At 44.7% G+C, this 25,567-nt stretch overlaps 1 protein-coding gene and 1 long non-coding RNA gene across 6 annotated transcripts in view; both read left to right on the top strand.

Moving 5' to 3' along the window:
* LOC146833173 (eukaryotic translation initiation factor 4B-like) overlaps positions 1 to 25,567 on the top strand; it is a 443,619-nt gene that overhangs the window by 69,578 nt on the left and 348,474 nt on the right. For all 5 annotated transcript variants that reach the window (XM_085600827.1, XM_085600828.1, XM_085600825.1 and 2 more), the window contains exons 2-4: positions 20,809 to 21,213; positions 21,734 to 21,942; positions 23,479 to 23,595. In XM_085600827.1, the coding sequence (XP_085456953.1) occupies positions 20,809 to 21,213; positions 21,734 to 21,942; positions 23,479 to 23,595 (731 nt within the window). The remainder of the gene's footprint in view (positions 1 to 20,808; positions 21,214 to 21,733; positions 21,943 to 23,478; positions 23,596 to 25,567) is intronic.
* On the top strand, positions 14,284 to 15,035 carry LOC146833174 (uncharacterized). Its single transcript, XR_014960534.1, has 3 exons — positions 14,284 to 14,409; positions 14,516 to 14,587; positions 15,000 to 15,035. It is a non-coding gene; the product is annotated as an uncharacterized LOC146833174 (long non-coding RNA).

Below are 25,567 nucleotides of genomic sequence, written 5' to 3'. Positions count from 1 at the left end.
TTCCTCAGATCCCGAATCCAAAACAAGAAAGAAGAACGAGAAAGAAGACCTGCCGTGCAGCTGCTAACAAGAGGAATATACCAACTGATTTGGCCCCAGCCCTACAGGCCTGTCGACCTTCGAACCTGCTCCTGCTAAACCCCGGCATCTCCAGTGGTCAGCAACCTCAAATACCCCGGAGGACCTGACTGCCTTGTGACTTTAACTGGGACTCCCATGAGTAGTGATACTGCTCAAAGCAAGTAACAAGCCCCTGGCATCAGACAGGAACCGCGACTCCTACACACTCTGCACCCGCCAAGCCTGGCCTGTGCTACTGAACAAAGACCCAGAGGATGTCCCCCTGGCGACTGTGACCCCGAATCCAGCACCCAAGCACCCACCTCAACGCTCCTGATGATGCCTGCAGCCTCCGAACCAGGGACCCCTCCAACCGCGACCAGCAGAGGGTAAGATTTCCCAACGCCAAAAGGCACCCCAGTGCCCTGCGGCCCCCTGTGCCCAACTCCTGGGTGCCTACCTATCCTCCAACTTACCTCTCGAAGTGGTGGTCGCACCTGAAGAATCTTCGTCCCTGAGCTTGCAGCCTTTGTTCGTCCTTGAGTTTCTCCATTGAAATCCATTGAGCGCCCGATGGCTCAAAAGCACCCTGCACCCAGCCACCCGAGTGCCCCTGGGAGTGCAACCTCTGTCCTAATCTACTTCCCCACTTGCCCTGAGCAAGTGACTAGGAGCCCAGCTCCCACAGCCGCGTGGCCTGCTAGCCAGCAACCAAAGGCCCCCTGCCTCCCATAGGATAGCATTGGGCCTAACTCACTCTGCACCCGGCTGACCCTGTGCCGCTGAGGGTGTAACAACTGTACCTACCTGACCCTGGGAGACCCCGGAGTCTATGTCCAGAACCTTAACTCTGCCAGTCGAGTACTTGCCCAAAAGCAGAAAACTCACTTTTCTTCCATAGGGTAACATTGACTGGTTTCACTTGGAAATTCTTCCAAGTGTCGTGTTTTGAAACTTTAAAATATTCCTCTAAAATCAGCTGACTAACAAACTAGTTTACTCACCTGCTATCAGGAGAGATCCCAGTGCTGGATCTTGGTGCCCAGCACTGACCATGCAAAATAATTACAACCGTACTTACCGCTAACTTTATTTTCCTCCATAGGATAATATTGCCTGTTTTTTTTGCCAGAAATTCTTCTAATTGTCGCTTTTGCAAACTTACAAATATTTGTTAATCGCCTGTATAACAAACTCATTCTTTCAACTGTTTACAGGCGATGCACCAGTGCTGGATCCAGGATCCAACACGGAGTTAGAAAAAGTAATGATAACCATACTTACCTGCTAAGTGAAGTTCGTCCCATAGGAAGGCATGGTTTGGCAGTTCGGGCTGGACTCTTCCCATGAGGCACAGGGTCAGACTGATTTGCATATGGCCATGTCTGAACTGGGGTGGCAGAGTGGGCTAAAGAACGGTGATGGATCAAACCCAGATCTGTTGACTGAGTGTGAGTGTTAGATTGGTTCTGATGCTCCGTCCATCACCACCCCCTTTTGTACCGGTTCCTCCCATAGGATAACATTGGTGATTCTATGTGAAAGTTTTTAAGTGTCAACTTTTAAAATACAATAATATTTCCTAAAAATCACAACTGTAACCAAAACGTTTTTACTCAACTGTTTACACGAGATGTCCCAGGACTGCATCTAGGATCCAGTCCTGTAGTAAGAAAAGTAATCCAAAAAGTAATCAATTGCATTTAACTAGAAATTCCCATTGAGCTCAATGTATATTTGTGTTTGAAATTGTGTTGCCTATTGTAACAACTATCTATTGCATTCAAAAGTCTATTGCCTATTAAAGTATTTATTTAAAACATCTCATTCTGAGAAAGTATATTTTGATACCTATTGGTTCTAAAATGAAACTATATATTTTGATACAAAACCATTGGCCTAGAGTTCAGTTGAGTGCGAGAGACAATTTGCTGATTGTGTGTACAACAAATGCTTTACACTGTCCTCTGATACTGCCTTACTGCTCGACCAAGTAACCACTTTAGAGAGTAAGGTTATATCTAACTGTAGCCTCTGCCAAACCTCTGGGGACTGTGGACTCTGTGCACACTGTACCTATTTGGGAACAATATATACAGAGCCACTTTCTTACAGATTAGGACTGTGACGGGGAGGTCTATGACTCCGAGTAATGAATATTACCGGTAAGTAACCGGTCATTTCTGACTCAGGCTCAATTAAACAATGTAGTTGTGCTGTATGGGAAGTAAGACATTGGACGTCTCTTACCGTCTCAGTACCCTGTTTATTAGGTCTATCCTGGGCAGCGCATGCGCTGTCCTGTGAGGCATGCTGTATTGTAGTATGGACTTGAAGCCCCACCCACTCTCTGCCCATATTTGTCATTGGCTTATGTCATTGTCTTTCGTAAATGCTGGCTTCTGATTCGTTTATAGGCTTGTTTGTCCCTTCGTACTACTGCCGTGGCTTCATGTGTAACCTCCCATGAGGACTCGCCCTTTCACTTCGTTTGTTACACGATACGTCTTTATTTAGTCTGTATGCATGATTTTCTTTAATGCATTTATCCTACTGCAGGCACTGCATGCTTTCCTGAAAGATTCAGCGGCCATGACGTGCTTTCACAAAAAGAGGCACTCGTTTTTCAACTTGAAAAACAAATGCTTTTTTGGGAAAAGCACCCCATACAGCACTTTCACTTTAATTGTGGTCGCAGAATTCTTTTTTTTTTTTTTTTTTTTTTTTTTTTTTAGACACGGCTTGTCTCAAGGAAGGGGTGTGGCTTATATTAGCATGAAAGCACCGCACGGGGAGCTTGTAAACAACAAGCATTTGCAATGCAGTCGGTCTCGCATTTTAGAAACGTTGACCTTTTGGTATTGTAAATGACTGCCTTTTATTATTGCAGTTTTTTTAAACACATAATTAAAAGGCACTGTCACTTACAATGCTAATAGCTCAATCTCGCAATTGCAAGACCTATTGCGTTGCAAATGCTTGTTTCTTTTCTATTGCTGCTCACAACTCTGTGTGCTGTGGAAATATCTTTAAAAAAAAAATAACTGCAACTGTGGAAACCAATAGGGTCGCGCGTCTATACAGCAGTGGTACATCATACTACATTTCATTACTGTCGTTTGCATTCAAATCGGTGCAACTCTCGCATTCTGGATTCACAATATGACCACAAGTGGTCATTTTCTCAAAGATCTCCGTCCTGTATGTGATCTTTCATGGCTTTTAAGCATCCGATTTTGACTCTGATCCATCTAAACAGCACCCAAGGAAGAGATGATCTGCTCGATTCTAGTGTCAGTGAGTGTCACAAACACTAGGCATCTCATGTTTGTATACAGTTCACGCATAGGCTCCATGTGTCTGTGTACATCTCACACACCATGCATTTATGAGCATTTCACCCACCATGCTTCTCGTGCCTATTTAATGCCCGTGTTCATCTCAGTTTTTAGAATCGCACACAAGAAAAAAAAAAAAAATAAATCGAGTAACTTGCATTAATATTTGTGTGTTTGTGAGAATCTTACACATTGAGATGCTTTTGATAAGTACAGACAGTTTTTAAAAAGGCACTATGACGAGGGAAAGTTAAAAAGAAAAAAAGGTATATTTAGGTGTTCCCTACACAGTGCTTCCGCCGTCCTAACAAAATCTCTTGTAACAAAAAAGAAAGTCTTAAAAGCGGTTTAGAGACCGCCCATTACTTACTTTTACTTAGGTTGGCTACCCCAACACTCATTTCCTTTCCTGCTATTGGTCCGCACCACCTCCTGCATCCAGCTTCCTGCTGGACTTCACATCTTCTTCGTCCATGCTGTGGAGCTTGGACCATATACTAAATCCAGCAGCCAGTGTCCTTCCACTGGCAGTGCACTTGTAGCAATATTTTTAGGTCTCGCCTGACCCAGCGCATCCGCTGGTCTGGCGAGACTTATTGAGAGGGCTCCAAAAAGTGCAACCAGGCCAGCCTAAAGCTAGAGTGCATGTGCGCGGGCGCGACTTTTACCGCGATTACTTTCACTTTAGCGGCCGCACGGCAGCTTTGATGTTTGATCGCGATCGCTTTCACTTTAGCGGCCGCACGGCCACTTGGCATAGCCGATAGGTCTCCCTTTTGGGACCTTATAAGTGTTTAGTTATGCAACTGTTGCATGGCTAAACAATTACAAGGTCCCAAAGGCGAGACCTATTGGCTATGCCAATGCTTGTTTTGTTGCTTTCCAGCGTTGGCTTTCGGTTTGCCCTGTCCATACCACCACTTATCTTGCTTCGCTGCATGCCCCTTTCCTGCATGCCCCTTTCCTGCATGCCCCTTTTCTGTATGCCCCTTTTCTGTTTCTTCCTGGCATGTCCCTACCATCACCTCTTTCTCGCTACTGCAGGCCCTTTCCTCACTAACTAGTCCTAGCTTGCTTTATATAGTGTTAAGACATGTGTAAGAACATGAAGCGCTTTTCCTGAGCGCTTGTTACATTACACAAGGGCACATTCATTTTTACAATATTAAGTGATTTGCCCAGCATCAGCTGGTGCAGAGACACAAACCTGGTTTCCCAGCTCCAAAGTCGGCTCTAGCAGTTACGCCACACCCTCTCCATGCTCTGTGTTACAGCTAGCTACACTTTGACATGCTTGTAACTGCAATGGGCATTTGTTCAAGATAGGGAACATAGAAATTTTATCATGGATAGTTGAAAGAAAGAAAAAAAAACGCACTATGACTGACTGGCCACGTCAGTTTTCCTTTTCTTTATTCAAATCTATGTAGCACAGCAGCTCGCACCACTGTAGCATTTGAAAAGCAAGCATTGAAAATGCAATAGGCCTCGTCTTTTATTAAGTTAAAGCCATTTGCTTTGCTAATGGTATTATATAGCAAAGCGAATGGCTTTAACTTAATAAAAGGCGAAGTCGATTGCATTTGTAATGCTTGTTTTATATACGATATTGTGCATCAAGAGTCTGCATCCCAGAATGCACATTGACAGGCGGGCATGAATAAACCTGGGCCATTTGTCAGTTTCTGCTCCGTGCGTTATACAAGCAAAGGGGTAGCCATTATCCGTCCTCCCAGGGCTTTTAGTGGAATTTAAAAACTGGGGGGGGGGGGGGGGGTCTCAAAGGGGCTTGGCCAATGTAGTTGAGGGCATGGCTTGAAACACAAACGTTAAAAATCTGTGCTTACCATAGTGTGCCGCCCGATTTTGCTGTTTCCGTCATTGCATTCAGATATATGATATAACAAATAACATCATATATACAAGTCAGGACTATTGGCTTTGTCAATGGTTCTTATTTGCATAAGATAAATAAGCAACAACCATGGCTTGTATATAATATTGAAAAAGCTCCACTTAAATCCCTGGTGACCCCACGACAATGTTGCTGCTGCTCCTGAGTTTCAAAAAGAGAAGTGAAATCCAGAGAGAAAATAACTCTTTAAAGGATTTCCCTTCCCCCCCCTACAACGCTCACCTGGCATGACGTCATGTCGTAACTTCTCCACTAGTGAGAAGTGCGCAGTGTGAGCACGCGCACATCATATGCCTGCTGTCACTGCAGTCTGGAAAAGAATGGACCGCCTGTGCCAGGGCACAAAACAGAGACCAATAGACACGTTTCGAGGCCCCCTTTAAAAAACTACATGTGAGACTCCGCCCATTTAATGAACTGACTAACATGCAACCTACTCTGGGTCTCTTGTGAAAGGCCTTTAGGGCTGGGCAGAGTCAGTCACCTACCAGTGGCAGCCTCCAGGTCAAAGGTCGTCACAGATCATGTGCAGCACGAGCGCAGAGTAAGTCCCATATCCGAGCGAGCCTGAACAGTAGAGTTGGCTACATGCAGGCCAGGCCCACAGGTGGAGTCAGTCACGTCAGACATAGCCAGTCATCAGTCACTCACATTTTAGGAGGTGTCTAAAGGCAGAGCCATTTGTGTGAGGCACATCCCGAAGGCAGAGGCGGTCACATCGGAGGCACACCATGAAGGCTGCAGTAGTCACGCCTCAAGTCTAGCCCTGAGACAGAGTCAAATGCAAGGCGCATACATTCCCACAAAATAGTGCATACTATCTAGACTAAGCAATGAAAAATGACGTCATGCTTGTGACACTACAGGAAGTGATGTCTCACTCCTAGCATATCACTCACGTTAATAGGAATGGGGCTATTTTACGTAATGTTTGCTACACCCACTCCACTGGGCAAGGAGGTGCATGCAGTTGCATTTTGTTCCCAGTAGGACACAATCAAAATCTATGTTCATTCAATTGAGTCCTCATTTGTAGTTGGATTAATTAATACAAATATACACTAGAATGTATGTATGATCATATCTCGAAATGTAATATAATGTGAAACGGTATTTGTAAAGCGCACCAACAAATGTTGGGTGTTCTTACACCTGATCTGGGGGATGGGGGCTATAGTGGAGCATATGAGAATGCTATAATCATTTAACAGGAGGTTTTTCAGAGATGTCCTAAGATACGACAGCTGATTTCATAAATGAAAGGGGAGAGCATTTCTCCACTGGAGGAGAAATCTGTCCCCGTAGTGCAGTTCTCTAGAATAGGGTGTGCTACTGTGCTTAAGGTTTTTTTGCCAGGAACAGAATTTATTCGAATTCAGATTGTATTCACCATTGTCAGTAAAAGATTCAAAGATAGTTTTTTATGCACAGGCAGCCAAGGTAAGGCTTTGAGGGCAGGGGAGATATTGTCATAGTATGCAGTAGTCTCTGGTGAAGTATTGCCATACGATTACGAGTTAAGGAAGCCGGAATGGAGTATGAAATGTAGCCGAATTTGCACACCATTTATTTGTGATACATTTAAAAATGTGACATTGTGCAACAAAGTGGTGAGGCAGACACGTGCATACGGAATGACTTGTCCACCAGCATCTTCTTGAGGCAGACACTCACCTGCATTCCCGGAGAGGCCCACTGGATTCGAATTATAGCTGGTTTTTAACCACCAAACCAGTGTTTTTTCTTGATTGCATTAGGGCTCAAGACACCACTACCACGTCTGTTTATTCACTTGTAAGGTGAAGCCAATATTTTAAATGTTCACTTAAAGGACAGGACCGAGTAGGCCTTGTCCTAGGTGGCACACGCGTACTGGGGTGTCTCCGCCCGTCTCGCTCCAACCCCACCCCATGTCAGGTGTGATGCAGAGGCCGAGAATGGAAGCGGTCACATTTTAGGTAGTGCCTGAGGGCAGATATGAGCACAGTGGCATTCACCTGACCTACAGAGTCTGTCTCTGGCCCAAACGGCTTTGTTGTGAATTAACACTGCACCTACACACAAAGAACACAAGGTCGGGTTTCCAAAATGATGCATTTTACCAGTGGCGCAGGCGCTCCTCCCCCTGGGAGGCCCGGCGCCCTGGGCCTGCCACTGCACAGGCTTCCCTTTCCTCCTTCCTGCTCTTTGGGGGAGTGGGAGGGCGCTCTCTGGCAGGAGGGAGGGAAGCGTCTCCGTTCCGCCTCTCTGGCAAGCCTCCAAGACAATACATAATAGTGAACAGATGCTTGGAAGCTGCTCCTCCGCACAGCGCTGCCTGAGTGTCCTTCCCTGACTTCGTCTGCCTTCCACCTGCCCACGGCCTACACCTTGGCAGGGCGCGGCAACCAAGGAAATGCGCATTTAAAAAACACTACATGAACCCGCGTAACCTGAGCTGGGCTGAGGGAAGGACGCCGAATCGCATCGAATCTAAAAACAAAACAACGCGCAGTCCGTGCTTTTCATGTGCGCATTTCATCTAAATTCCAAAAAACAAACAAAAAACAACACAATTTACAGTTGGGACAACAGCACACCTAAACCAGCGTGCAATGCTAATAGGCAGAAGTCAACAATTAAAAATAAAAAAAAAACTGCGCGGAGTCAAAATGTAATGTGGTACATGCAGACAGCAGGAAACTCTACAGGACTAGTAATAAATACTTTCTACTGTTTTGGATATTATACTAAGTGTCTCCAGAAGATTAATTCTAATAGTTAAATAAAATACTGGCGGAATCGAAAAGACAAGGTTACGTGCATGTAGCCAGTACCACGTTGCAAGATGATTAAAAATGACATGTTCACCACAGCAGATCCCTAACAAGGTCCTCAAGTCGGAGCAAAACGCGCTACAGCGGCAGCTTGAGGTCATCGCCGGTCTGAAGCTGACCCAGCAATTCGCTTCCAGGCAAGTGCTACCCAGCGAATGCCTCACCTGCCTGGTGGAGATGATCGTGGACCCGCACTGCGGCCCGCCCGTGGCCCTGCGCACCCTGGGGCTCCTCTCGACTCTGGCAGCAGACGGAGAGGCCCGCGAAGCGCTGCGATCTGCACACGGCCTGGGTGGCGCGTTGGCAGCCACAGTGCACCGCTACAGCGGAGGAGGGAACCCGACGGGAGAGCCTCGTCTGCTGCCCTGCATTCAACTGCTGCAGCCCCTGACCAGGAGGAATGAGCCCGATCCCCGACATTGCAGGCGCGTGCTGCAACGCCAACAACTCTTTTAGAGGGTCCCAGTTGGACTGCCTCGCATGACTGGTTTCTTATCTTTATGGGGCCATGTGTTTGGCCCCATAAAGATAAAAAAAACTTTTACGCCAGCAGTAAGTCGGGGCAGCCAGTCCAACTGGGACGGCTCTAAAACAGAAAAGTGTACTTCACGAGACGCTCCTTTCCAGTGGCTGGCCACCGTTTAGCATAAACGGTGACGCCAGCCAATGGAAAGGAGGGGCGGGGCTTAAATCCCACTAGAGAAATCTAAACTAAAACATTAAATCTCGCCAGTGAGACTGTGCATGTCTGCGCAGTCTTACGTCAGGTGAGACCTAAAAATGACACAGCCATTAGATCTCATAGTTGAAACAGATTTGGTTTTGCCAATGCTTTTTTTGTGTAACTTTTAGCAATGCTACACAGAAGCCATGATGCTCTACAGCTTGGCTAAAAGACATTGACAAAGTCAATATCTCTCATATAGGCAGGACCTGTGAGCTTTGTCACTGCTTGTTTAGGTCGTAAGCCTCCCAGACGCGCCTTACAGACATTTAGAAAGCTTCTCTGGGAACGCATTCTGCCCATTGCTTATCAATGGCTTTGCGTTTTGTAACTCACATTTTCTTGCTGTGTTTGCTGGCTGCTCTAGCATGCCAAGCTTGAGTTTGTCCCTTTTGTGGCCCATACCCTATTTACGGTATCCTTCCCCCTCAGTGCGTGACTTCTGTAAACAGATCTTTAAATCTCCATATATTGCCACATTTGCTTTGCATTCAGAGAAGTCAAATATCAGGCTCTGTCTTCTGAGGGAGCTTGGCGTTTACTTTTCTTTCTGACTTTAGTGAGCGGATTCTAATTGTAATTGTATTTATGTAGCGCCTACTACCCCTGACGAGGAATTGAAGAGCTCTTCGAAGAGAGTAGCATGCTACTCTGGAACCCAAAAGGATTAGTGGTGGATTAGTATGGGGAAATCAGTATATGATTAGAATAGGGAGGTATGAGTTAATTGGAGCGTAGGACATGTGAGTCTGTTAGTTGGATTGAATAGAGTAATGGAAGGAAAGGAAAGAAAACGTGAAGTGTCAATTGGGTGATCGTAGTAGTAACTTGAGTTCTGGGATGAGTGAAGGAGATATGGAGGAGCAAAGTTTAAAAGTGTTGTCTTTTTGCATGGTTGCCCCCACTTTTTGCCAAACTGCTTTAGTACTTTGAGTGTGACCTGGGTTGCTGCCAAACAGGTACCCGGGGGCATATGTTCTTTCCCTATAAATTGCATTAAGACAAAATCCAATAGGCACTCCTTGGCCACATGTCCGTCCCTTGTAAATGATACCATGGGTACCAAGGGCACTGTGGCCATGGAAGGCCTACAAGGGCTGTAACCTTAGAGGCCATGTACCTTTACTCACTCACTCTCCCCTGCGTGTTTTGGTGCAGAACAAAGTGAAGAGTGGACATGGCACACATCCCTTTGTGCTATGGCTACAACCCACTGCCCTGGCATAGGTCAGCCACCCATCTAGCTGGATGCACTATACCAGTGGTGCAGTAATGGCATTAAGACTATATGGTGCTGGGAGTTTGTCAGAACAAACTCTACAGCACCATCATGGCTTTACTAAAAACTTGGAAGTTTGGTATCAAACTTCTCAGCCCATGAAACCCACACTGATGCCAGTGTGGGATTTAATGAAAAATACACACGCAGGGCATCTTTGAGATGCCCCCTGAAAAACAACCTAACTCTAGTGTCCTGGCTGAGGGGCTGCTCGCCAGCTGCCACCAGCAGACATGTTTCTCTTGGGGGTCTAGAACAATGCACATTCTGGGATGGGGTGCCAAGCCTCCTCCCCCAGGATGGGCACGGTCCACCAAGGGGAAGCTTCACTGGCTTGCCTCCTTTGTGAGCTACCCCAGCCATTTGATGCTTCCAGCAAATGGCTCCCACAGATTCTGACCCCCACTTTGGGCTGGAGAATAGTCAGGAAAACCAAGTGAGGAAGGGAGGTGTGCCCACCTTTGCTAACCCCCAACCTTCAGATGGGGGAGGTGGGGTTAAGCACAGCTCAGCCCCTGCCATCTTGGAGATGGGGGGGGGGGGACCCAGCCAATCAGAGGCATATGCCACCCTCTCACTGGAGGGTGGCATAATAGGGGGTGTACCCACCTCAAGGAACAGACCTATTGGTCCTGACCTTTACTGCTCTGTAACACCCCTAAATCTAGTATTTAGGAGCAACCCTGAACCTTGCCTCATCAGACAAGAATCAACAAGGACTGAAGAATAGGTACTGAAACTAAGAGGATGATGACGCCCACTGACTTGGCCCCAGCCCTACCGTCCTCTTCCCCACCTCGAACCTGCTCCTGCAAAATCCCAGTGTGTCCTGCAGCCAGCAGTCTCAAGAACCCGAAGGACATGCCCTGCCTTCCAAGCCAAAGACTTTGTCTCCAGTGAGCCCCAGATTTGCTCACCCACAGACTCTGGCTCCAGCCAAATCCATGAGTCTGCACCCGACGCCCACAGCCCGAGTTCGAGTGGCCCAACACCACAAGGTCGTCTACCCAGCAATCCTGACCTGAGATCTGGTGATCTCTGACCTTCCTCTACTCTTCAATTGACGCCTGCAGTCTTTCTGGAAGATGCCAAGACCAGAGCTGGTAAGAAAACCAGACGCCTAAAGACACTCCTTCACTCGACGTCCCACGGCCTTGGGTGGCCCAATCGACGGTGTCACAGCACAGCATCTCCAGGCATCCCAACTTACCTCTCCAACAGGTGGTCACCACCAGAAGATCTTCGTCCCAGAGCCTGCACTCTTTTTTGCAACCGGAGAATCTCCATTAAAATCATCCGGGCACCTGACGCCACAACAGCACCCTGCACCCAGCCGCCGCTGCGGGTGTACTTTGGGTGCTAACTCGGATTCCCATTTTCCCCGAGCCTAACACCAGGAGCTTTGCTTCACAACTTTGTGGCCTGCTCGTGAGCAACCACCTACCGGAGGCCCCCTATCCGTGATTCGATAACATTGGGCCTAAGCACTCTGCCGCCCTTTTGCCACTGAGGGTGCCTTGATAGTGCATCCTTGACCCTGGGGCAACCCTGGTTCTAGCCCTAGAAATGAATGCTCACAATTTGGAATGAGTGAAGCACACCTACACTTAACACTATATAACTAGAATGAATCTATTTAAGTTTTGACAATGCGTGCTACGATGGGTTGCGCTCTGCCTGGGCACGCCTAAACTATACACCCTATTTCAAGCCTGATCGACCTGACCACAGTGCACATTAGCAAATGCATCTGATTGCTTATTGAAATTCACAACATACATGAAATATGAAAGCAATTCAATATTCAATTTTGGTTCACAATTGATCACAGTTTCAAATTTTCCAACAAAATTCATTTATTATTCAGAGTTTCATACTGAACCAGAAACAAATTATTACACATTTATACAATAAATTGGAACACTGCCCAATGCTTTCGGGCTATTGGCCCTTCGTTGGGGGCTTCCATCTGAAACATCAAAAAATATACATCAATGATGTATCAACCACTCTCGGTACAAAGAAGTAACATTGTTTGCAAAAGAATCAGAAATTGTTTGCATAAGAATTACAGAATTCATATTCAATATCAGACAAGCGTCTTGACTAATGCTTTAGAAATGGGATGGATCACTTCCACTACTAAATCATTTTTGACAAACCCCAAAAGACCACGATTGTATATGCTCCCTAAGATTCATAAGGATCTCTGGAATCCTCCTTTCAGAGCCATTGTTACGGGTTGTGGTACCATTTTTGAGCCGTTACGTCAATATTTGGACCATTTTCTCCAACCGTTTGTTTTTTGGGTAAAATTACAAGAAGTCTCATTGGATCGTAAAACCATACTGTGCACAATTGATGTTAAATCATTGTACACGTCAATTCCACATTGAGGAGGCATGGAAGCAGTGGAGTGGGCGTTGTTGCATCAACCCAACATTAAGGCAGATAAACTTTTTTTTTTTTTATTAGAACTTCTGCATTTTTGTTTGCATCACAGTTACTTTGAATGGGAAGAACGGTTTTATTCTCAACAGATGGGCACTTCTATGGGCTTTGCAGGGGCCCCTGCATACGCGAATACATTCATGGCCAAATTTGAAGCAGATTTTGTGTTCAATGATCAGGATTGGAAAGAGCATCTTCTACTGTATTGTAGATTCATTGATATTTTTCTGATGTGGACTGAAGTAAAGAAGCTTTGGAGAACAGACTAATTCAACTGAACTCATGATCATATTCAGTTCACGTACAATATTGGTGAAGCAACTACAACTTTCTTAGATGTACATATCTCTATTGAAGGATATGACATTCAAACTGATATTTTCAGAAAAGCAACAGATAGAAACAACGCTTTAAGTTTTTATAGCTTTCATCCACCCAACTTAATCCAAAACTTGCCGTATTCTCAATTCCTACGTATTAAGAGGATTCGTTCTGACCCAGAAACATCAAAAAAACATTTAGGTTTACCCAAAAGAAATCCTGGAAAAGCATTAAATTGGGTACCTCTCAAATCCAGAAAGGAATTACTAATGAAGCAATCAAAAAAACTTGAGAATCGACAAGTTTTTGTGACAACATTTTCTACCAGCTCTAAAAGAATCAAACTATCATCAATCATCATTGGGAACTTCTACAATATGAAACTGACTTTAATGGAATTTTTAAAGAAAAACCATTACACGCCTATCAGAGATCCAAAAATCTCAAAGTACTTCTAATGAAGAGTTTGGTAAAGTGCAATGACCAAGAGTTCAAAGGAACTAACAAATGTACTAATTGCGTACGTTGTAATAATGTAATCCTTGGGTACATGTTACAACATCCACACACAGGGGAATCTATTACACTTTTGCACAATTCTGATTGTAATACTCAGAATATTATCTATTGTATAAAAATGTCCTTGTGGACTTTTATACATAGGAAAAACCGAAAGAAAGGCTAAGATACAGATGTCTGAGCATAAAAGTACAATTAGAACCCAAAATAAAACCAGCTGTCCATTGGGTACAAGCAAGACACAGTATAGCTCAGTTTAAATTTCAAATTATTGAGAGTTTTGCAACAGCCAGGTAAGGACCTCACTAGATCCTTACTACAAAGGGAAGTGTATTGGATAAGACGCTTGGATACACAAGACCCCAGGGGTCTTAATGACAGAATAGATTATGGTTGTTTTCTATAAACAGGACGGGGATGTTCAGAACACGTGATTATGTCATACATGGAATCTTCTACAGATTTTGAACTGTTTAATACCCATGTTCTGTGACTCCTAAATTAAGTGTACATGTCTCTTCTCCTTTTTATTTATCGTTTATTTTTCGTTTTCACATTTGTTCAAATTGTTCACGTTTTGTTTATTCTTATTATTCTTATTATTTTTTGCGCGTTTAGAAAAGCCAGTCTTATTCATTGTTTAGCAGCATCTAGTGATGGTGGTTCACGTAGAAGTAGATTTTTTTTTTTTTTTTTTTTTTAAACCAGCCTTTTCACTTTCTTTGTATGGAGTAGTGGAGATGGTTTCTTCATTTGTCAGGTTTCGTGAAAACCAAGTGGTTAAGTTGGTTGATATTTATGAAACAAGAATATGCAGCGTTTCATTTAGTTGGTCCTCTTTCTAGGTCTATTACGCGTCGTGATGACGCATTTCGGTCCCGTAACGCAAGCGTAAATCAATGGTGTTTGAACGTGGACGGTGTAAACTGTTATCGACAAGGGTCCGTGAAGTCGCTTTTGAGCAGGAGGATAAACTGGAGGTAGAAGTAAGTAGAGGTGTTGCGGGCAGTTGGGAGGCGGGAGGCTTGTGTGTTTCCAGTTGAAATTGGCCAGAGGCAGTCTCACGACTGTTCCTTTTGTTGTCCTTAACAGCTTACAACCAGTTGCTTTGAAATTTTGAGCGGAACAGTATATGCGGTTCACCGAATTCGGAACAAGCTTAAGGTGTGTTAAAGTTGAAACACACAAGTTGTTAATTATTGGTAGTTACGGTAAGAAAGCGATGAGTAAAGGATTTGGTTTTTTATAACAGAATTGGATTGCTGAATACATTTTTGAGTATCTGGTGGTATGGCAGTAACAAGGTGTATTGGGAATTGAGGTTTCTGAAAGAGGTTTTTAGTTTAGTCACATTAGTTTATTCACACGGTGGCAGAAGGTGTTCTTTTATTTTAAAATCTAAAATAAAAGTGAAAAAAAGGAGTTGTGTATAAAAATGATTACGCTTGTCTTATGATATTGAATATGAATTCTGTAATTCTTTTGCAAACAATTTCTGATTCTTTTGCTAACAATGTTACCAATTTGTACCGAGAGTGGTTGATACATCATTGATGTATATTTCTTGATGTTTCAGATGGAAGCCCCCGACGAAGGGCCAAAAGCCCGAAATGCATTGGGCAGTGTTCCAATTTATTGTATAAATGTGTAATAATTTGTTTCTGGTTCAGTATGAAACTCTGAATATCTGAATAATAAACGAATTTTGTTGGAAAATTTGAAACCGTGATCAATTGTGAACCAATATTGAATTGCTTTCATATTTCATGTATGTTGTGAATTTCAATAAGCAATCAGATGCATTTGCTAATGTGCACTGTGGTCAGGTCGATCAGGCTTGAAGTAGGGTGTCTAGCCCTAGAAAACCAAATCCCGAACCCAAGTACTTATCTTGAAACTAATAAACCTCATTTCCTCCCATAGAACTGCATTCACTGCTTTCTTGTGAAAATCTTTTTTTTGCGCAGTTGATTTTGTATGAGAACTTGAAAAACTGCAAATATCTAACTGCTTTACTTACCTTGGCATATCGCACTGGGTAGAAAAAGTAATCTAACAGTAATTTCCACTGTATTCAAAGTATTTACAAACCTGTAGCAAAGTCATGGTCATTCAGCATGCTTGTATTGTTTAAACTGCCTTGAAAAGTACCATTTACACTTACCTGTGCCAGGCTTGGCTTGGTTCTAGAAATAAAATAACTAATGATTTTATACAAACAAATTGGTCTGACTTCAGTCCGAGTGTGACGACATTTCTTGCCCGAGTGTGTGCAACAAATGCTCAACACTACCCTCTGATAAATCCTTACTGCTCGCCAACACTACCCCAAATAGAGAGTAAGGTGCCATCTACTTTTACCTCTGCTTACCTTTGGGGTTCCACTGGACTCTGTGCACACTATACCTCATTTTGGTATAGTATATACAGAGTCTGCTTCCTACAGGAAGAGCCTGTAGAAAGGTATTAGGGAGAAAGAAAATCAGAAAAATAAGGATTGGGATTAGTCAAAGGAGAGAGCACGAGGGAGATTTTATTCGGGTGGTTTGGGAGATCAAAGTAGTAAACTGATGTTTAGGGTGAGCCAGGAGGTGTAGAGGAGGGAGGAGTCTAGGAAGGTTTATTTTGGAGACCATAGTACGGGTTTGGGATGAGAGAGAGTGTGAAGATAGAGGATAAGCTGATAGAGGTGTAGGGTGATGGTAGTAAAGCTTTCAAGAGAGTAATGCTTTTTCTTGTGAAATGAGACTAACGTATATAGATACATGATTACCTAGTAAGGGGATTTGTGTGTAAGGAATATAACCCATTGTGCGTTTTGTGTTTTTTTTTTGTGGAGTAGTGAGAAGATATTGATGTAGTGTATTTTTGTGAATGAATTGTGTGTGCAGTACTGCTGGTGAGTGGTATTTGAATAGTACAGGGTGGTGATGTGTTTTGGAGAAGACTATGTGGTGTGTAAGAGGTAATGGACAAGTTATGAGTGTTCAATTTGATCACTGGACTAGGTAATGTGGAGTGGCGTGTAAGGATTATATGGTTGTGTGTAATTGGTACAAAGAGGAGGTGGGTGTGGTGGATGGTGTGATGGAAGGCTAAGTATGGGTTTTGTTATGATAAGAGGAGATCTGTTGGAGCAAGTGAAGGATAGAGCTGGTGTTTTGTTTGAACAGGGAGTGTCTTGATGCATTAACATTATTTATAATGTGGCTTTGTGTTGTATTTGTGACGATTTAGTGGTATAGGACAGAGTTGTGTTTAGTGTTAGAAAGCAGATGCCATAGTCTTGTAGTAGGGGTGGAATAGTGTATAGTGTAGGTATGTGGGGTTTTGTAGTGGTTCAGTACCCATTGAAATCTGTATGAGGTATGTTTGTGGTGCATGATTAGAATGCCTTTGGTGATAGTGTTTGGATTTTGGCAGATGTGGAGGGTTTGGTGGTAGCTTGTAAGTGGAAAATTGGGCTGCATCTCTGGCCCTAGGCCTGACCCAAACCAGCAACACTGTGCCTGGGCTGAGACACCCTAAGCCCTATTCTTTAAAGTGCCTTATTGTCCATTGGAAACCTAACCATAACCAATCAAAACCCAAACCCTAGAGCCAATATAAGACCTAGCTCCAACAGCCAATCAAAGCCGAAGCCTTAATCCCACAGTCAAATCGGAAACCCTAGTCCTAGTAGCATATCAGAACCCTAGCCTATGCCGCAACGCCTCTGACAACAAGAACCACATACAACAGCACTAAGCGCTTGTCAACCAAAAGCTTGGCGATGTGTGGTCTACATCTACAAAATTTCACCACATCCATGCACACTCCTAAGCACGGGATACATCAGACAGGAAGTTGAATATTAGTAAAGTAATTGCACTACTAAGACTTTAGGACCTACCCCCTACTTAGCATAAGCATGAAAGAGAATTAAGCAGATGGCTGCTGGAGGTTTTCAGGACGGAAGGCTGTGCAATGTTTTTTTTCTAGCACACAACAAAATGTAAATGAACTGTACATATATTTCACAATATATCAGAATTAGGGAAGCACCAATGGAGCACGTTTTTTGCTGATTCTGAAGTGTGGTGGAAACAAATTTTAATATGATAATAATAGATTCCTCTAAGTGAAGACAATTTCACACATTTTGTGCACTGTGTACTTTTATTAGTAAAACTGTTTGTGCATATGTAATGGTCATTTAAATTTAAGATGTCTGTAATGGCAGTGCGCTACCACACTTCAATTATTGCACTCCACTTTACAGCACTCAGCTCTGAGCTGATCTGCTCCCCATTTTTTTTGTCTGTGTACTCTTTCTTGCTCCATCATATTTAAATGTGTTGGTGGATTGTCTGTTGCTTTGAGGTTGGGTATTGTGATCTATTAAGGAAGTTCGAAGTGTTGGGCTAACAATCTTACCAGGCATCTATTGTGGAGAAAAATTATGGTTATGAAAGTTTCTCTGAACACTGTGGTTGTTCATTCTGAACCAATACTGGTGTGAAATTGTTCTTGGCCCTTTGAAAAGGGATTTGTTGAACAGTGGTGTGTTCTGCTAACTCCTTCCGGCAGGTTTTTTAAATCTCCCCTGTATGACTGCAGTTTGGTGTGAATCCTGTGGGTGGCGTTTGTGTTAGTAGCTTAAGATGGCTTTTTATGACATGGAACATCTGCGGTATAAACCAATGTGTTTAACCATTGGCTAGTACATTGGGCCTGTCATAATTGGTTCTTTGGCCCAGTAAGATATGATCTCAGGTTAGTTGGTACTTTCAATTATTGCACAAGGATATTGCCTCGAATTTTTATGCAAGACAACCCATCATACCACGACGATCATACAGTATGGAGAGGAGTTGGCCTAACGGCTACGGCGGGTGACCTCGAATCTGGGAAACTGGGTTCCAATCTCGGCAATGACGCTGAACACTCTGTGATTCTGGCCAGATCACTTAATCTCCCCGTACCTAACAAAGATGAATGTTTCCTCATGTAATGCAACCGGTGCTATGTAAAGCGCTCAGATACCAGATTCGGGTCAAGTTCGCGCTATACAATACTCTGTTTAAAAAACAAAATAGTAATAAAAATCTAATGCTAAACTATTCCAGGTGCTGCTCTGCAAAGGAGCAATCAAGATGTATCTGACAAAGAACGCATGCAAAGGAGTGTACTTGCTATACTTGCTCATTCAAAAAAAAAAGGTGTATACTTGCGCCCAATTCAAATCTCTGGGTGATAAATCCATAGGTTATGTCTAACCATTTCAAGATTATGACCCCGACAGACATCATTCCTCTTCTCCAGCAAGTAAACTACATGGTAGTTCACGACCTCAAGGATGCGTTTTTCCATCTCGCCATATATACTGTTCACAACCAATATGTATGTTTGCTGCCAAATGGATATATTATCAATAAAACGTTGTAGTCACTCTGAGGGTATTTACAAACTGTCTAGATCTTGTGACCACGCACTTCTTTCCTTACTTGGATGACTTGCTGGTGAAGGGAAAGACTTGAAGCCATTGCCTTGCTGACCAAAAAAAAACACAACTCGTTCCTAGACCAATTAAGGGTCCATGTCAATGTGAAGGAAAAAAATAAACTCCTAGCAAATGCAAGCCAGCCTAGGGACATCACTAAATACCGTGACTTTAAAAGTCGTTCCCAGTTTAGAGGGAGCAGAGACCTTCCACAGGCTACTACCCCTTTTACCAGATGGTGCAGCCTCTGACAGTGAGGACGGGTATGAAACATTTAGGAATGATTGCATCATGCATGGTGCCACATGCCAAGTTATACATGCATCTGCTCCGAGAGTGTCTGTTCATACAGTGGTCTCTGGGACTGGGAGGATTTAGTGTTGGTAGAGTCCAGTGTTCAGAACTGTGGTGGAAAGCAGAAAATGTGTTACTGGTTATGTTTCTTTCTCGACCCTCAGCCTCTAGTGACCATCAACACTGATGCAGCCATAGTAGTTCAGGGTCAGGTGACCATGCATCAACGGATTGGAGCTGCAGGCGTTAAAGCTAGCCATCAAAGCATTCTTTCCTCAAATTTGTTGCGGAATTTTACTTATTAGGGCAGAATTGACGGTTATGTACTACATACATAAGGAAGATGCAAAACGTTCAGTCTACTGCTAGAGTTCAATGTAAGATCTGACGTTTGACTATAACCCATTGCTTTAATCTACTGGTAAAACATCCGCCTGGGTTATGCACCAAGCTTGCAAATCTCAACAGGAGTCATCCACAGACCCACTAATGGAAATGACATCCCCAAGTGCTGCAGAAATATCTAGATTGATGTAGTATGTCCCCAATCAACCTGTTCGCAATACACTCAAATGAATCAATCAGTTATTTGGGGAGCACTCTACTCACCCTTGAGGGTCTCAAGGCGCTTGGGGGGGGTGGGGGGGGGGGGGTGGGCCTGGGCCTGTAAATGTAGGGTCCAAATGTGCCAATTCAAAGTACTCTCGCTCGTCACAGATGACGCTTGTCTAATGGCTCATCGCTAGAGCATGGGTAACACAACCATGTTTTTCTCTACTTGACATGTCTTTCTATGGGCATCCGAAAATACCAATTCTCTTGGCTGAAAGCAAGAATCCTCTGTGGCAATCCAGGCTCCTCAGACGTTCCAGGTCACCCAGGTTTCTTTTCTGTTGATCAACTTCGTGTCCACCTCTGATTGTCCTTTGTAAACAGATGCATACGTTGTTTTTACAGGTGCAATTTGCTTGACCCCTTTTATTTTCCTTGGTTTAAGATTTCAGTAGTGCCTCTGGCAACCTCTACTTGCAAGTCTTATCCTGCCATCACCTTTTACTTTCTCAGTGGTTTTTCAGGATCCAGTAGTGATCAAGTTCACATTGATTTTTCTGTGATGCCTCCACTGGCACTTCAAGGTTTTTTCTTTCCAAAGTTGTAGGGATCAGACTCTGCCTTACCTCAATTTGAGAGGATGTTGAACACGGTAATTGGCATTTTCTGTCCTATTAGGGCCCTAAATGTTAAAGAAAATCCCCCAAAACTGGCTTTTCGGTGATGAACTAGCCCTGTAGTGGCTTTGGGGTGTTTATTGTATATGAAAATCTGAAAATACTGAATCTTTTGTTTTTCGTCCCTCATTGACTTTTTCCACCCATAGGGTTATAACTTTGATATCAGTTCTGAAGAAGTATTTTTGACTAATTTGTTAGTGTGTTTGTGTTTGATGACAGCATATTATGAATTCATTGTGAATGGTGAACCCCTGAAAATAAACATCTAGCCCAGCCTACAATGGCCTCGTGAAACTCATTAGCTAATGCAGTGTAGTGACATTGTGGTAGTGTTTGGCCTTTAGATTCTTGCACTGACTTGTATTTCTTTTTCACAGCTAAGAAGAAGGGGAAGAAGGCAAAGACCCTGACCCTCACTGACTTCTTGGCAGCTGATACCACTGGTGGCAGTGGTGGTGGAGGTGGCGGTGGTGGCGGGAGCAGCAGCGGTGGTGGTGGAGGAGGCAGCGGGGGCTATGACCGTGGCAGCAGTGGCTATGACCGTGGCAGCAGTGGCTATGACCGTAGCAGCAGTGGCTATGACCGTAGCAGTAGTGGCTATGATCGTGGCGGAAGCAGCTTTGATCGTAGCAGCAGTGGCTATGATCGTGGCGGAAGCAGCTTTGATCGTAGCAGCAGTGGCTATGACCGTGGTGGCAGCAGCTATGATCGTGGGGGTGGCAGCAGCTACTCTTCCAAGCCTGTCAGTTGGGCTGATGAGACAGATGATTTGGAAGGAGATGGTGAGTTTCTCTGAAGCCTTGACATTTCCTGTAGTCTTGTGTTATGCACTAGTTTGAAGGATTATACATATCTAGGGATCCCTGAATGAAAAGTTTATCGCATCTGAAGTGTTTCTTGCCATTTTTGTTGCGTTGGGTGCGTGCTAATGTTTTTCAGTCTTTGTGTTACAGCAAATAGTTAAACAGAATGTTTAAAGGTAACTTAACGTTATATACAGGAATCTTATTTTAGGGATTCATACATGGAATCCATGTGCTCATGCTCTTGTTTCCTCACCATGGCCTTTCCCTAAGGTGTCTCACCCAGGCTGATCTTTAGGAGTTTTGTTGTTCCAACTTAGCAGAAAGCCTCACTTGCTTTAATGATCATCCATGCAAAGACCAGTCCAGGGCACGCTACTACTACCTGCAAATTTAAATTGCGTAGCTTTTTTAGGGAGTAAAGTTTGACCATCGTAGTGTGCTTCATTAAGCAATTTGTTTTCTATTTATTTTTAACATTGGTACCGGTCTGCTCTAGTTTCTACCACTTGGCATAGTAACGATGATGATGCTTATCGGACACCTGCAATTGATCGCTCTATCCTGCCTACGGCGCCTCGTGCTGCTCGCGAACCTGATGTGGACAGAAGCAGACTCCCTAAATCTCCTCCCTTCACCGCTTTTCTTGGAAACCTCCCCTATGATGTGTGCGAAGAGTCTATATTAAAGTTTTTCCATGGGCTGAATGTGAGTATGTGAGATAGTGGCTTTCATTTTGTTCTGTGGATGTGGGGAGGGAGCGGGTGTACTGTTCTTCCCTACATGCACAGTAGGGGTGAAGAAAGTGATATTTGCGGTGATTTACTCAGTTTGTGTAACCGACTTGAGGTGGGAGGCTTCACTTTTGATCATGTTCTTTCAGTGTTTGAAAACCCCTTTTCTCCTCTATCTGGAGTCCCTTGCATAACTTTCCAGGAAAGAGTTAATCTTGTAAAATACCAAGTAGAGGATAAACTGTGTAAGTATTATGAGGGGTGTGACCATAAAATCTAGGCTGAAACAGTGTACATTGTGAGGTTGTAGTAAGAAGCTCTAGGAGCCTCGCTTCAGGGACAGGTGTGTGGTGAACATCCAATAGTGCTGAGAACCCACTTGTACTGTACTTTGTTGTCATCTGTTTTCTAACATTTGAAATCTAGTTTAAAAAATGAATACAGCATTTTTTTAAATCATTGAATCGTGCCTAAAAATTTGAATTGCAATGTGTGAAATTTATTAGGGTAATACCCACTGGATGTGCACCATCTTGTATCGCCTCCAACACCCCATGTAATTTACTGCACTCCTGCGAGATTTGTGCTGTACAAATACCAATACATACCTTCATAGAGTGCGAAACATGCATGAAATAGAAAGGCCAAGCTTGTGGTTTGTGCTGGTCTTCACAAATCCCACTTTCTAGGGGATACCAGCTATTTTGTTTCTTGATTAGTAGTTATCGAGTGGCAGCTTACGAGTTTAACTTTTTTCTTGGAGACCACCTTTAGGTAACGGAAACTAACGTTGCTATTGCTAATCAGAATCCTGCTCACTCCTTTTTACCAGTAAAATAAATTAAAACATGTTGAACGAGTTAGGCAGTTGAATCTTTCTCTCTTCTGCTGAGCCCTCCAAACTTAAGTTTGAGTGGCACGGTCAACTGCAAAGGTTCATAGTTACTACTAGCCAGCGCTCTCCACCTGTGCCTTGTGTGCGATGTCCTTTGGCTACTAATCTGGTGTGGAGCAGCAGAGGCAACTCATTTTTTATGTATTTGTTCCACTTTAATGGGCTCTTGAATCCATTGTGAAAATGTCAGTGCTCATTCTTGAGTGTACGCATTATAATGCCCATCCTGCTCGGTAAACCTAGGAAGCTGTTGATAGTGCATATGTACCACTTATTACCCTTGTTTTTTGAACTTGTGGTCTATGGCATTCTGATAAGGACTAAGACATTGCTGTTGGTAGAAGAGCACATTCAGGTTCTTGGGGCGATGGTGTCTCTTTACTAACACTTACTGAGCAGTCAGAGCAAATCTGCTTGACCTAATTCAGCTGCTTCGTATAAGAAATAAAAAATGCATAGAATGTAGTAGACCTGACATTTGATGCACCACGCAAGAGTTGACTGCAGGTTTACACTAGTTTTAAAAGTGTTGGATAAAATGTCAATGTATTCTTACCTGCCTTTACTAAAACTAGCAATTTGTGACTGCTTTATTTCCTCCATTTCCATATGCAGATCAGTGCAGTACGCCTGCCACGGGAACCTAGCAACCCTGAGCGATTGAAGGGTTTTGGCTATGCTGAGTTCGACGATTTAGAATCCCTTCTCCGTGCCCTCAGCCTCAACGAAGAGGTAAGTTGAAGAGTTTGAACCTCCAATAAATTGAGCTCCGCGTACCATCGTCCACAGACTGAATTGATTTTTATGGTGACAGACATGAAGTGGAGACTGTCTCCGGGCCAGCTTGCTTTAAGTGTATGAGTGCAAGGTTTTCTTCGAAGAAAGTCTTTAAAGTCACAAGGTAGTGTGACTCCTTCTCTTGCTGGTAATGTGCATGGTCGTCGACTCCATTGTTGGAGTGTTTTCTTCCGCAGTCTGGTTTTGACATGTACCCTTTTACCCTGGTTCGACACCATTGTGCTATAGCTTTCTCTGCCAATACCTACTTCTCATCAGTATTGTTTTCTATCGCGGTCCTATTTTACTCCCTCTAGTTCGATTTGACCACTTTAACGTGGTTGGGTGACTTGCATCGGCTGCAGCCCCTTGTTGGCCTCTGTCCTTTAGGGCGCAGATTTCATTGGGCATTCCACCTGCATCATGTCCTCTCAATGATGGAATGGACGCCTTTTTAATTGTGATCGTGTCACGCAAAGTTTACTTGCACAGGCCTTCATCGAGTGTGCAAATCTGTACCCCTCCCCCTGACCACAACAAGATCAACTGAGTGACCTGCTGCTCCTTCAGGTTCAACATCTTGATGTCTTGAGATGTCCACAGGGCTTGGTCGCCCCACTCACTGCTGCCGCTCCTTCCTGCCTTTGCCGCCTCCTGCCTGCAGATTCCTTAGCTCCCCGCCCGCTGCTCCTGGGAATTTCCCGCTGCTCCTGGGAATTTCCCGCTGCCCGCTGCTTCTTGGAATTTCCCGCCCCTGCCTCCCTGCGGCCCCGCCCCCCTGTGATTCCATTCGCCGTCCCGCTCCCGCCACCCAGCTGCTCCTCCCTCCCGGCTCCTTACTTATGACGCCCCCAGAGCGGACGCGCGCAGTGGGAGCGCCGAAGGTGCGCCAAAGGTAAGCCCGTCTGCGCCTGGACCGCGCCCTGCGCCAGACCCCCTGGTCCTTGCCCTCGCCAGCACACCCTGCACATCTACGACGCCAAAAGCCTCCACGCACTCAACACCGGCCGAAACACCGCCTGCTACCGAGCCACCCCGAGACGCACCCACGGACCCTTCACCTGCCGCTTCACCGGCCTCCGACCCAACACCGCACCTGCTAAACCGAGCCCCAGCAACAAACACCTGATGTGCATCCTGCTCAACACCCGCTCCGTTCACAGGCATGCCGTCGAACTCTGGAACCTCCTCGACTCGACAGCACCAGACATCGCCTTCCTGACGGAAACCTGGATGAACGCCTCCTCAGCGCCAGACGTCGCCATCGCCGTCCTGGAAGGCTACAAAATAACCAGGAAGGACTGCGTCAACCAGACAGGAGGAGGCATCACCATCATCCACAAGAACACCATCCGCATCACGACCAACTCCGATGACACCTTCACCTCCGCCGAACACCTCCACTTCCAGATACACACCGACCCCAAGACCACGCTCAGAGGCACCCTCATCTACAGACCACCGGGACCACGCACACAGTTCAGCGAAGACATCACAGACTTCGTCAGCCCGCATGCCATCAATTACACCGACTACATCCTCCTGGGGGACCTAAACTTCCACCTGGAGGACAACAAGGACCGCAACACCACTGCTCTGCTGGACAACCTGGCCAACCTCTGACTCAAGCAACTGGTAACCACCCACTACGCCGGCCACACGCTTGACCCAGTCTTCTCATCCAGCAAATACGTCACCTTCAGCCACTCCACCAATCTCCAGTGGACTGACCACAGCTGCGTCCACTTCAGCTTCAGTAAAACGACGACCCACCACCACCCTCAACAAGCCCCCCGCAGGAGCTGGAACAAGATCACCGGCGACCAGCTCACCACCTTACTCAGCCAGAACCCCACCAGCTCAACGGACCCCAACGAAGCCGCCAGTAACCACACACAGTGGATCAGCAACTGCGCAGACGCCCTCG

The sequence above is a fragment of the Triturus cristatus genome, chromosome 4_2 (genome assembly GCF_964204655.1).
Source record: "Triturus cristatus chromosome 4_2, aTriCri1.1, whole genome shotgun sequence".
Classification (NCBI taxonomy): domain Eukaryota; kingdom Metazoa; phylum Chordata; class Amphibia; order Caudata; family Salamandridae; genus Triturus; species Triturus cristatus.
This window is presented reverse-complemented; position numbering and strand designations above follow the sequence as displayed.